Genomic DNA, 14,136 nt, shown 5'->3' with positions numbered 1-14,136 from the left:
AGATGCTGCAAGAGAGAGTTGGAAATTGTCAATTATAATTGGAAGGATCTACCTTCATAATTTTCAGTTTTTCTTTTTAGGTATTTTAAAAATTGAAATAACTTTTTCTATTTCATTAGAATATAATGAATACACAATAAATAATATAATGTTAATTCTCAAAACTTTTAATTATAATAATATACTCTTATTAAAATATTTTCTATATAATGGCACATTTTGATATACAAGACTGAAAGTTCATCTACAATGAATTTTATGTGCGGAGTCAACAAATCCTCAACATCCCATTTCGAGCAATTCAATACAAAAACAGAGACCCTGTGTGACCCAAATAGGTAAAAAAGAATAAAAAGGAGTAATAAGAAAAAGAAGAAAAAAAAAGACACCAGCAATTAGTCCTCCAAAGCAAGCAGCATTTCATTGCAGCACTTTGCTTAACTATCAAAACAAGGTACTAAATCCTTTCATAATTTTAAGAGCTGCCATGGTCCAGTTAGTAATTTCATGTCCTCAAAAACAGGTGAATGAGAAACAGCTGCAGGACATGTGAATCAATATATATTACAGGCGGGTTTGGCAGTTGCAAAAGTACAAAATCTCATTGTGTCAATACTTGCTAGTTTGATGTCCAAATGTAAACATGGCCCCTTCTAGAAGCTCCTGCTAACAATCCAACATTGTAAGGATGTGCATCAAATCTGCATGGAATAGCAGTGATGTGGGGACTTTGCAGAGTTACGATGGTTCTTCTTTGTGAGCAGGAGATGACATCAACTCCTCCTTTGACATTGCCGATGAAGATGCATGAATCATCCCAACCCCATACCTCCCTGGTCCCATTAAAATGACAAGAAAGAAGCTATTAAAAAATCAACACATTACGTATGATTTATGAAATCTAAAATTTGTAATTATTCAGCTTCCTTACCTGGCACCATGCCTTACAAATTATTGAATTATTTTAAAGCTAAATAGTTCGGCAGGGTTTAAGTCCACTTAATGCAATTTTCTTCAGAAAGACGACAGGTTAACAGAATTCCTGATGAGACTTCACAGATTGGCGATCAAGCTCAGAAGGAAACTTGAGCTTATGTCTAGGTGGTTTGCAAGGGTAAACGTATAAACTTAAATGAAACTAATGACAGAATAATTGATATGGATGGATTATTTGCCAGAAAAGCAAATAAATTACTACTCATAATCAATTATGTTCAGGAAGCTTTACAGTAAAAATCTAGACATCCGGCAGAGAGACACAAAATCCGAATGAAAGAAAATAAAAAATTTACCCACAGCATTTGTGTAATCAGCAAAAGAGCATACCTGAATCCGCCTCTGTTATTGTTATGGTATCTCCCAGAAGTGTCCTCAAAATTGGCACTGTTTATTATACCAACCGTGTTGTCAGCACTATTAAAAGAAAAGATCAACATCAGATTAAACCTACTTAATTTCTCATGGTCAGAAACTGAATGTATAAACAAACGGGGAATGCGTATGCTATCATGTGCTGTAGGAAAATGTAGAGAATTTTGATATATATGTATGTGCACGTGTCGAAGTTGGCACTTCTGCTGTCGTATTAGGGAGATATTCTCATCTATAAAAGCAACCTTTGCTAATGGAAAATGAGTAAGAGGTCCCAGCATTCTCAATTTTCCTTAGCTCTAAACTCCCAACAATTTGAAGTAGGAAGTTAAGCATACCAATAACTAACTCTCTTAAGTAAAGGGTACAAAGGATAACAGCAAAAGCTTAGAATAAATATAAATTACTGTCATGTATTGTTGTTAATGAATTTTTCTTCAAAGCTTGCAGTGTTACTCTATATCATTTTCTTTCTGGACTAGAGCAGACACAAATACTTTGTGTAAATCCCACATAAAATCTAAAACTGATGAAAGATTTGAAACATGGAGAGCTACTGTAGCATAAAGCTAATCCAGGAGACCAATGCTTAAGTTAATGTCTGAAGAGAAAGTATGTACCTCGTTGCTGCAAGGTAGCTTCCAGAGAGGTGAGAAGTAAGCAGAATGCACAGCCTTCTCATGGCTTACTATCTTTAACCTTTTATGATTATCTGGGTTAATACTTCTTATATCCCACAGGCAAGCTGTCCCATCTGTGGATCTAGTGGCCATAATATCCGGGATTTGTGAATTAAAATCTATGGTGTTGATCCTGTCTTCATGCAGGTTCCACTGAGAAGTACGCCTTCCTGTCCTCTGATCCCAGATACTCAATCCTCCATGACCCTCGCCAAATATTAGCTATGTATGTCATTTGGTCGTTGTCAGGGCGAAAAAATAGCCTCATCATTGGAATACACCAATTCACACATTTCCTTCTCAGCATTCATTAACCAAAGAAAGCCATAACAGCAGCTGGTAAATATCTGCACTTGATTTAAACTCCAATCAGCTGAAATTATAACTCAGCTTGGAGAAGCAATATCAGTCAAATATATGAGCAGAAAATCAGTAAGTTGATACTAGAAAGAAATGAAATAATTAATAAGTGAATTATAACATCATTGCCAGTGAACAAGTAGAATGCAGAAATCATCATATGTCTACGGACATGGTGAAGAGAAAAGGCATGACTCGATATTCCAAGCATTCAATTCCATATTCCAGATTTAATAGTTTACTATAACCAAATAAGGAAGCCCCTGAAATTGGCAGTTACCAGAACTGTTATTGTAATCATTCAAAGAATCGTATTAAGCCCAGCAGAAGCAAGAATGCAGCGTGGTATAAATGGAAACAGAAATGTTTTTGGGGCAGATTCATCAGTACTTATAATCTAGTGAAGCAAAGCAGTTACACAATTAAAATGAAATATCAAATAAAGCATCTTTTCTCACATAAGTAGAACATCCTCTTTTTCCCTTTTCAATTAAAATTGAAAAGAAAATCCCCCTCAGACAAAATGTCTATTCAGGAAATGACAGTTACACTAGTCATGACATAATTCATTCCAGTAGATAGATATTTTGCAAGTACCTTGGAGAGACAAGATTGCTGAAACGAAATCCCTGAAATTGGACCAGAGTGTTGGCAATACACATATATACCATTCCCATCCTCCTCTTCACTATCCACATTCCAAAACGCAACATTACCAATCTTGTTCCAGCAACAATCATCCTTATATCATTACAAGGCAGAAACCTCACCATCGTAATACTCCCTGCAACAACTCTAACCACATTCTCCTTCTCCAAATTCATCGACCATAAATCAGCACATTCCTCAAGTTCCTTTTTTTCTATCTTAATCGAATCACTTTGAGCAACACCCTTAACCGAATCATTCAAAGTCCCTTCTCCAAATTCATCGACCATAAATCAGCACATTCCTCAAGTTCCTTCTTCTCTATCTTAATTGAATCACTTTGAGCAACACCCTTAACCGAATCATTCAAAGTCCCATCAAAGTGCTCCATCTTTGCATCATATTCCTTGTTAACCCAAACGCCCACTTTCTCTTCGGGTTTGTTTTCGAGAGACAAAAGGGTGTTCATTAGAGCTCGATCAGTTCCAGTTCCAATATATGCATCCTTCAAACTAAGTGAACCAATAAAACTACGGCTTGTTGTTGCTCCTGCGTAATGACCTCCTAAAACTAATTGGAGCATCAGTTTTTGGTTTCTTGTGCTTATTGCATGATCTAACCCCGGAAATAATTGAAAACAATGTATATATCAGGTACATGAACAGTAGAGTAGTAAAATTTGGAACTTTTTTTATTTGATAATACCTTGGGCGTTCGGTGGCAGCAGAGAGTTGGGAGACGGCTGAGTGGATGTTGAGGGCTGTCATCTTTTCATCATTCCGGCGAATGTTAATCAGCCTCTTCTTCTCGTATGCTGTTAGCTCTTGAGGCGCCATTGAAACCCAATTCAAATTTGCAGAGACTTCACTCATATTTACTCTAGTCAGTTCGGTAAAAAGAAAAAGAAAAGGGCGGTAAAAACTAATTTTGGCGGGAAATAAATTACAGAAACTACGTGGCAGTTTGTTGCTTGAAATATGTGGAAAGCACTCCTACTCATTAGGGGAAAAGATAAATAAAATCTCATGGGGGATGCCACACATACTATCAGGTAAGCAAATTTTCCTTTTTTAATTTCAAAATTCGCCATTGCTATTTAAACATTAAATTTAAAATCGTTTTTTTTTTAATCTTTTTAATGTAACAAAAGTTAACACACCCGTCAATAGGCAATCTCATCATGAGTGTATATTACCCGAAACTGGAAAAAGAAATATTATTTCTCTTGAAATATTCCATGGATGATATTGTAGTTATGTTCAAAAGACTAAGGCAATTGAATGGGAAATGTTGAGTGGAGCCAAATCATAAATGTAAGAGTTGCCAAGGTCTGTCAGTTGTAGTTATGTTCAAAAGACTAAGGCAATTGAATGGGAAATGTTGAATGGAGCCAAATCATAAATGTAAGAGTTGCCAAGGTCTGTCAGCAATTTCATGCCCTTAAAAGTCAAAAACATTTACATCCAGAATGCATGAAAAAATGCTACATGAGACCCGGAACATAGAATTGAGATAAGTACAAAAATCTTGATTTTCAAAATGGTGCAGGCATACTACCAAACGTAAACCAAGAAACTAATTCCTAGCTTGAAGTCCATATGTAAACCTGGCCCCCGCTTGTGGCTCCTGCTAGCATTCCAACATTGTAAGGATGTGCGTCAAATCTGCAGGGAATGGCACTCATGTGGGGACTTTGCAGAGTTAAAATTGCTCTTCTTTGTGGGCGAGAGATGATATCCACTCCTCTTTTCATATTGCCTATGAAGATGTATGAATCATCCCAACCCCATATTGCTCTGCTACCATTGAATAGACAAAGAAGCTGTGTTAAAAGAAAATCAATACTAATTTCAAAAATGAGAATATCTGTTTGAAATTATGCTACTCTTGGACCTGGTGCTATGTCTTGTAGTTATTTACTATTACCAATAATAGTAAATAAACAAGCCAAGAAAAATCAGTCATACACAGTAGTGATTAAAACCACTTCCATGAAACTTTCCTTATAGGAAAAGATCAAAAATCCTGGTGAGGCTTACCCGATTGATCAAATATAATAACAATAATGTGGTTTTTCAAGAGTGAAAGATTTAGATGGAGCTTCATAATCACTTGTGTTCAGGAAGATTTACAGTAGAAACCTAAGCATCTGAGGTTCATATAACAAAACAGAAACACTGCCAGATAACTGATGTTGTAAAGAGACAAACTTCATAATCGCAGAAAAAATAATTGCTGAGAATCATGTTAAAGATCCACAACAGGATTTGTCAAATGATACCTGAAAGAAGAAATCCATCTGCCTGTCTGATTGTAATGGTCAATCCTACAAGTGTCCTCAAAATCAGCAGTGCTTAGTACACCGACTGTATTATCAGGACTACCCAAAGAGAAAGGAAAAGAACTGATCAGTCTCAAATTAAACCCATGGTGAGCAACAAAATATATGAAATTTATTTGGACTCTAGACCTTACAAAACTAGCATAAGCTATATGCTGTATAGAAATTAAGACAAGTTTTTATACGCACATTTGAAGAAGCTGGAAATCTAGCAAACCTAATAACTTTCAAAGGTAAAGATCCAAAGGATAGACTAGGGCTTTAGATTGAACATAAACCCATTAAGCAAATATCTGTTGCTAGCTTGTACTGTGAATGATACATCTTTTTCATTCTGAACTAGTGCAAATACATATATATTGGTTGGTATAACTCAACAAAATAATTGATTAAAAATATAGAACCTGGAAAATTAGAATAGCATAAGGGCGATAGGATATCAATATTTTTTGAACTAGATGTCAATGCTCTAAAACAAACTCGGTTGATATCTGAATAGCAATTTATACCTTGTTGTTGCAAGGTAGCTTCCAGAAGGCGAGAAGTAAGCAGAATGCACAGCCCTATTATGGCTTACTATCTTTAAGCTTTTGGGCTTAGCTGGACTAACACTCCTTATGTCCCAGAGGCAAGCTGTCCCATCTGTGGAACTAGTGGCCATAATATTAGGGTTTTGTGAATTAAAATCTATGGAGTTGATCCTGTCTTCATGTAGATCCCACTGGAAAGAAAGTCTTCCTGTCCTCTCATCCCAGACACTTAATCCTCCACGACCCTCACCAAAATATAAGCCATTCGTGTCATTTGGTTGTTGGGAGAGGGAAAATATAGTATCATCACTGGAGTACACAAGATCAAACACTTCCTTCTCAGCATTCATTAACCGAAGGTAGCCATCATAACAGCTGGTAAATATCTGCATTGATTCTAAATATAAATCAGCTGAAACTATAAATTACACTTGAAAGGAGAAAGGGTCATTTTCGCCCCTCAACTTGGGCCAAAATGACCCTTAGTTCAAATCAAGACAGAAACACCTTCGCGGCAAATTTCATCAAAAATCACAATCCAGTACGGATTATATTCAAAGCATCTTTCTCAAACGAATAATTACACCATTCATTCCAAAGAGCATATTTTGCGTATAAAATAAATATAGCATATTGCCCACTATATATATGTTTCTTGAACGAGTGCAAAATCATGCCCTATAAATTTTCCAACGCAATCTAGGACAAATCATAAGCTTAAAAAATTTAAAGATTTCCTCAAGGGAAAAAAAAAAATTGCTACGAATTAGGACATCACGAATACCTTAGAGAGACAAGATTGTTGAAACAAAATCCCTGAAATTGGACCAGTATGCTGGCGAAACAAATATATACCATCCCCATCCTCTCCTTCACTATCTACATTCCAAAATGCAACATTACCAAACTTGTTCCCAGCAACAATCATCCTTACATCATTACAAGGCAAAAACTTCACCACCATAATCCTCCCTGGCAAAACTCTAGCTACATTCTCTTGTTTCAAATTCATCGACCACAAATCAACACAGCCCTCAACTTCCTTCTTCTCTATTTTAACTCCAGAATCCAAATACTCATATTCTACTACACTCTTAACCGGCCCATTAAAAATCCCATCACTTCGCTCCACCTTCACAGCCTCATATCCATCAACTTCTTTTTTAACCGAAACACCCACATGGGTTTTACTTTCAATTGAAACACCAAGTCCCTTTTTAACTGAAAGACCCACTTGAGGTTTAGTCTCAAGAGATACAACGGTGTCAATTAGAGCTCGAAAAGACCCAGTTCCGCTATAGGCATCAGTCATGCTAAGCGGACCCATAACACGCGGAGAGGGTTTTTGTACAGCGCTTGTGGTTGCAGCATTAACAGAAGGCATCCCAGAAAAATCATGATCTAAACCAATTGAATCAGGCGGCATTCCTCGGATGCGTAATGACTGCCTGATTACAATAGGAGAATCATTTTTAGGTTTTTTCTTCTCTGGACTCGCTTTATAAGATTTAGAAGATCCAATTCTGCAATTAAGATATTTATACACATAAGTAAACTTAACACTAAAATAGAGAGAGAGAGAGAGAGAGAGAGAGAGAGAGAGAGATGGGATTTGATTGAGAAAAGGAGAAACCTTTGGCGTTTGGCAGCGGCAGCGGAGAGTTGAGAGGCGGCAGCGTGGATTTTGAGGGCAGCCATCATTTCGTCGTTCCGGCGAATGTTTTCAAGCCTTTTTTTCTCGTATTCAGTTAGCTTTTGTGGCGCCATTGAGATCCTACCGATAATTGCAGAGAGAGCGAGAAAATGTGGTTTTGCTTTGGGGTTTCTTTATGGTTTTGGTTTATACTGTTCAGAACTGAAGATTGGTAGAAATGGGCGGCAAGATCAACTTTGGCGGGAAATAACATCATTGGGTCAACGTGGCAGCTTTTTAGCCGCTCGATGTATGAAATCTCTGCCCGTTCATTGAATTCAATTTTTATATTTTATATTTCTTTTCAAACTATTTTACACTGTTTTTTTCAGGAAAAATTTATAATATTAGTGTTTTAATTTTTCTAATTTTTCTACTTTAAGATCTGAATTATTTTTTATTTAATTAAATATTTGAATGTGTTAAAAAATTTCAATACAGTGTCTACTCGATTTTACATATTAAAGTATTTTAAATAATTGACTTAAATACCTATATTTTTCTTTTTTTTTTCTCTTTTTTCAATTCATTTTCAGCATTATTTTGATGAGAAATTTATTTTTTGAGAAATTAAAATAAATATCTATTTTTTATTTTCTATTTTATTATATACATCTAAAAAATAAAAATATTGAATAAAGTTATTTTTTGAAAAAATAATAAAAATCTAAAAGATTTATGTAACATTTTTATTTTTTTAGTGATATGAGAAAATCTAATAAGAAAAAAATAAAAATTAAAGAATAAAAAAATAGCAATGAAGAAATAAAAATAAATTATACGTAACAATGAATAATGATGTTTCGATCATATCATGTATAAATTAAATTAAATTGTTATTTTAACTTATAAGAAACTATACTATATATAAATTAACAAGTTTAGAAATTTAATTTAATAAAAAAATATTAAATATTAAAATCAAGAAATTAATATATTATATTTATAACTATTTCTTTCTTTTTTTTTACTTCAAAAATAAGAAAGTCCGATATGAGAAAGGCAAAAAAAAAAGAGAAAAATAAAAAATAATAATAAGTGCGAATATTTTGAAAATGCAAAATTTTAGTACCAAGTTATTTATTATGTCAATATAATAGCTCTTCTATATAAGCTACAACAAATGTCATCCTTGTAAACATTACTCCTCTAACGTAGAGTAAGAAAAAGAATAAAACAAATATTACATTGAAGAAAAGCATATATGGAGATTGAAACTGGCTTCTTCATTTTCAATTTTTAGCTTTTTTATTTTTATTTTATTTTTTAAACTTCCTTATCCTCTGGTGTCTTCCATCATCCCCACTTTGTTTGTTCAAGCTTTCCTTATTATTTGCCTTGCTTCCTTAGAAACTTTGCACGCCTTAGACTGTGTAGTGTTGCTGGATAGTGTCAATGTCAAGACCCTTTAGCTTCACTACTGATTCAACATGTCCTTTCAATGTGTGAAGCTCTCTTAGCCTGCAATTATCAGAATAAGATCCATCGTTATGAGGATATGGGTTCTAGACTGTTCTCTTGAAGAGCCAATTTAAAGGGTAAAAATCACATATGGAAATATATGAAGTTCTAGCTAGCTTATTTGTGAGATGGATTTGTTAACAAGGGCATTGATTCTTTACCTAGCTACCTCGGCACGCCTCTTAGCCTGCTCTGCAAGCTCTGTCAATTCCTTGTAGCTGGATTTGTCATGAGTCACACCATCTGCTGACTGGAGACCGTGAAGAGTTCGTTGTGCCATAGCCCATTGAGCCTCCCTCTCGCCCTTTCCATAGTCTTTCTTGGTTGTGAAAGCAGTCTAAATTCATCACAGAAAGAAAAATTCAATGAGCAAAAACAAAAGTTTAAAAGAGGAAAGGAACTCAAAAGAAATTATTTCACTAGTGTTCAAAAAACCTTATTCTGTAGCAGGTTATCCCATGCCTTTCCGCTCAATGCATATCGGATCATGAACTTGAGGATGTCAAGGGGAATATAGGTGATAATGCTATAAACCCAAATAACTCCTGCCCATCCCCAACCAATGCCTTGGATTTTTGCAAAGCCCCAGTTTGCATATACAGCAATAACAGTAGCCAGCTTCATTGAACAAGTTGTATAGTTAAGAGGACATCAACTGATAAGAAAAAGAATGATGATATACTAGTAAAAGAAAGAACAAAACAAACACTGACCAACTGTGCTGCAATGAAGGCACCAACAAGCAAGAGACCAGGGCGTTCGAGGAAAGACCAGCTTCTTGATCGGGTAACAAAGATGAGTGCTTGACTTATAATACTGACTTGAAGGTAAAGAGCTGCTGTAAGCTCAGCATGTTCATCTCGGATTGTCCTCACGCCAAATTTCTCCTGCAAATATTATGTTTTTAATGATTCTTTTTTATATATCTAATATTATTATTTATTACTAGCATCAAGAATGATTTACTTACTGGGAAAAAATCAGTGTCATGAGCAAGCCAGAAAAAGATCACAGTCATAATTGCCATGTAGGTTCCGAGGACAACGCCTGTAGCAAAGATTTCCTTAAGCTTCCAGGAATCGGGCATGGGAGATGGCTTGACTCTGTCCTTGGAGATGGTCATGATTGTACCATCATTGAGGATGGCAATGATCAGGACCATGAATGGTGAGAAGTCAAATTTCCAGATAAGTGCAACAAGCATAAATCCCATCACGATACGGATTGTGATGGAAACAGCATAGATTGTGTAGTTCTTCATCCTCTGGAAGATGGCTCTGCTTGTTAGCACAGCACTAACAATCACACTCAATCCTGGCTCTGTCAAAACAATGTCTGAGGCACTCCTGGCAGCATCAGTTGCATCTGCCACAGCAATACCAATATCTGCCTTCTTCAATGCAGGGGCATCATTTACACCATCTCCTGTCATACCACAAATGTGTTTCCTCTCTTGGAGCTTCTTAACAATTTCATACTTGTGCTCTGCAGACCAAATTCATATTAGTTAAATTAGCAGTAATTTCTCGGAGATTAAAACATAAATTTTTTAAAGAGGCTCCAAGACCTTTACAAAGTAGCAACCTTAACTATGCACTAGGTTGACTCTTAACATAGGTAGTTACTATTGCATGCTATCTAGCTAAAACGAAAAACCCATTACCAGGAAAGACTCCAGCAAATCCATCAGCCTTCTCAATGAGCTCGTCCACTGGAATTCCAGCAACTGACCCATCCTTACTATCACCAAGAAGGGAGGATGAAGGATACATGTTAGTGCCCATGCCAAGTCTTCGTCCGGTCTCTTTGCCTATAGCAAGCTGGTCACCAGTGATCATCTTAACATTGACACCAAGGTCAAGAGCCCGGCGAATAGTCTCTGCACTGTCGTGCCTTGGAGGATCGAAAAGAGGCAAAAGACCCACAAACTCCCATGGTGTTCCAGCGCTTTCTTTGGTCTTCTCTGGAATAGTCTATTAACAAGAAAAAGAGAAATAACATAATGATTCAGTTAGCCTCAATTAGGCAAGCCTCCTAGCATAGCTTATGATAAATAGACACGACGCAGTAAGTGCATTGTTAGACTAATCTACCTGACGAGCAACGCCAAGAGAACGAAGGCCACGATCAGCAAAGTTGTCAATAATTTCATGGGCTTTCTTCCTCATCTCTCCCTTGAGCTCACATAGATCAATAATCTAGCAAACCAAATATAAATTTAGTACCATTGGATCAATAAGAGTTAGCTTTCTGATGCAAAGTACTAGAAAAGTTTACTTGCTCAGGTGCCCCTTTGCTGCATCTGTGCCAGTCACCATTGTCGTCAAAGTAAGTGATAGCTGTGCGCTTTTCCACCGGGTTGAATGGCAAGAAATGCACTTCAGTAAGTCCTGCTCTAGCCTATAGAGCTCATAAGAAAGCGAAAAGATCTCCTGTTACCATGAATTTAAAAGAAATTGAACTAACACAAACATCTTAAGAAGAGAAATTGATATCCTACCTCCTTGGGGTCACTCAGCATCCCAACAATTGAAGCATCAATAGCATCCTGGTTTTCTGTTCTGGAAGCCCTGGCAGCAAGTAATACAACAGTCTCCTTGTCAGCATCCTTGGCGAATACCTGCAGTTATCAATACACTCTCAGATTAGTACCAACTTTTATGCTCATAATTCTTTTTTCTTCTGAAAGACTTTGCTCTGATCAATAACCTCAATAAGGCTCTTGTCGACAGTAAGCTTGTTGAGGGTAAGAGTCCCAGTTTTATCACTACATAAAACATCCATCCCAGCCATTTCTTCAATGGCAGTCATTCTTTTGGTGATGGCACCTTGTTGTGACAGGCGGTGAGACCCAATGGCCATTGTCACTGATAAGACTGTAGGCATGGCAATTGGAATACCTCCAATGAGAAGTACCAAAAGGTTGTCAATACCTTCTCTGTACTTCCTTTGCTGAATTGGGTACATGATTACAATTTCAATCAGCATACCCACTGCAATTGAGCATATACAGAAGTTACCAATGGCTGTCAACACCTGATTAATGGAGTGGACAACTAGTGAGAATTGTGAAAACATATATAAGATATAAATTTGGGTTACTTTTAACAAAAATCATAGCAAAGTAAGAATACCTTCTGGAAGTGACCAACATTGTTGGTGCTATCAACAAGGTGAGCTGCTTTTCCAAAGAAGGTATGAACACCAGTGGCAATAACAATAGCTTCAATCTCACCTTGTTTGCAAGTTGAACCAGAGAAAATCTCATCACCAGGATGCCTGGTGACAGGAAGGGATTCACCTGTAAGAGCAGATTGATCAATCTTGAGCGGATCACCTTCCATGAGACGAGCATCAGCTGGGATGATATCCCCCAACTTGATACTAATCATGTCTCCTGGAACCAAAATTGCTGCATCTTGCTCACTCCATTTTCCGTCCCTCAACACCTAGATTAGGAATGACATATAAAATAAGCCATATTGTATATTACATGAGTTACTAACAATACAATAGAGGAACAAATTAGGCTAATAGTTCAGCACTCAAGAATGTACCTTGGTTTTAGGGGCAAGACCCGCCATGAGAGCAGCAGCAGCATTTCCTGCATTGTTTTCTTCAATAAAGCTGATGGTGGAATTGATGATGAGCAATACAATAATACCAAGAAAGTCTTGCCAGTCCGGTGGCTTGCCACCTCCATTAGCCAAAACAATGGCCATGATAGCAGCTGATTCCATGACCCATGATAGAGGATTCCACATAAAACCCAAGAACTTGAGAAATTTACATTCCTTTTTCTCCTCTAGTTTGTTGGGTCCAAAGATTTCAAGCCTTTTCTCACCTTCTGCTGTGGTCAGCCCCTCTTTTGTACATTTCAGCTGTTGAAAAACTTCTTCAATAGGGATTTTCTCCTACACAAACACAAACATTTAATAATTTATACAAGAACAATATATCACATGATAATTTCAAAAGTTTTGATGAGGTTAATCTTATTTGTGTTATTCATAATGCGAGCAAGAAGCCCTTATGCTAATGGTCGAGTACATGCCTTGTAAAGTAGGAGGTTAAGATATTCAACATTTTGTCTATGTTATGAATCAGAAAAAGAAAAATATGAACACATTGAAGAGAGGGAAATTCTTACAAGATCAATAGTTTCATTTTTAATCTCTTCCAAGGAAATGTCGGCCATGGTTAAATGACAGAAACAAGAAAACTTGAATTAAGAAGAAATAAGAGAGCTCCAAAGAAATGAAAACTTTAAACAAAAGCTCTCCTTTTTCTTCTCTTAGAAGAATTATTTTGTTCTTACTGGAGGAAGAAACTTGAAGAAGTGGAGATAAGTCTCTTTTAATAGGCCTCTTCGTCCTCCATATTGGCCTACTAAAAGAGACAACAAAAGAACAGAAAAATAAGGAAAGACAGAATAGTGGCTGTTGTCTAAAGAATGTAGGAGGCAGTTCATTCATTGACATGTCGTCTTAGTTTTATAACCAACTATTATGGAAAGGAACGAAAACACGAACACTTCGGATCTGTTTGTTTTGTTTTTGTGGTCTGCCAAAGATTCCGGCCATCTGGTGGTGGAATTTGAGAGAAAATGTAGGACATTAACATGGAATTGAGAGGGTGGTCAAGGTCGGATACCAGCTGTTTAAACCCAATTCTATTTAATTTACTCTTTATTTCATGTGATCAAACATTTTTAAGACGTGTTGAATTCCCTAATGAGTTGGTTCTTTATATTCTGAGAATTTTACTTGAATCTTAGATTTCAATTTCTGTTAGGAATGAAAATTCTTTTTATGGAGATTATTTTTTTTATTTTAAGAAAAAACAAATAGGTATTTGCAAATTCAATGCACAATTGGGTATTAGGATTACGTGAAGTCCAATGCAAAACCATGCACAGACGTCTTGCGGTTGAACTGATAAAGCATGGCCTGGTTAAAATGCTCTCAGTAGCCATTTTTAGAATGCAGATTTCTCAACTAATTATTCTGTGCATAAATATTTTAATATTATTATCAAATAAAAATAATTAAA

General features: G+C 36.2%; 2 protein-coding genes and 1 pseudogene across 2 annotated transcripts; all 3 read right to left on the bottom strand.

Moving 5' to 3' along the window:
• Window positions 1-395: 395 nt before the first annotated feature.
• Window positions 396-3,235, bottom strand: LOC8262839 (annotated as a pseudogene).
• Window positions 3,236-4,425: 1,190 nt separating this feature from the next.
• LOC8262837 (WD repeat-containing protein 76) lies at window positions 4,426-8,010 on the bottom strand. The gene is made up of 5 exons (XM_002523479.4): window positions 7,564-8,010; window positions 6,715-7,453; window positions 5,910-6,316; window positions 5,341-5,439; window positions 4,426-4,855 (listed from the first exon to the last, which is right to left on the bottom strand). The coding sequence occupies exons 1-5, from the start codon at window positions 7,695-7,697 to the stop codon at window positions 4,642-4,644; spliced, it is 1,593 nt and encodes a 530-aa protein (XP_002523525.2). The 5' UTR covers window positions 7,698-8,010; the 3' UTR covers window positions 4,426-4,641.
• A 637-nt stretch (window positions 8,011-8,647) lies between these two features.
• Window positions 8,648-13,551, bottom strand: LOC8262836 (ATPase 8, plasma membrane-type). Its single transcript, XM_048372226.1, has 13 exons — window positions 13,235-13,551; window positions 12,642-12,998; window positions 12,219-12,533; window positions 11,794-12,120; window positions 11,585-11,704; window positions 11,362-11,484; window positions 11,178-11,282; window positions 10,748-11,057; window positions 10,055-10,569; window positions 9,798-9,971; window positions 9,520-9,702; window positions 9,246-9,421; window positions 8,648-9,084 (listed from the first exon to the last, which is right to left on the bottom strand). Exons 1-13 carry the CDS (start codon window positions 13,280-13,282, stop codon window positions 8,988-8,990), a joined length of 2,850 nt encoding a protein of 949 aa, XP_048228183.1. The 5' UTR covers window positions 13,283-13,551; the 3' UTR covers window positions 8,648-8,987.
• Between the last annotated feature and the right edge of the window lie 585 nt (window positions 13,552-14,136).

This window comes from Ricinus communis, chromosome 3 (genome assembly GCF_019578655.1).
Source record: "Ricinus communis isolate WT05 ecotype wild-type chromosome 3, ASM1957865v1, whole genome shotgun sequence".
NCBI classification, from domain to species: Eukaryota; Viridiplantae; Streptophyta; class Magnoliopsida; order Malpighiales; family Euphorbiaceae; genus Ricinus; species Ricinus communis.
Note: the sequence above shows the minus strand (reverse complement) of the source record. Positions and strands in the feature narration are given on the sequence as shown.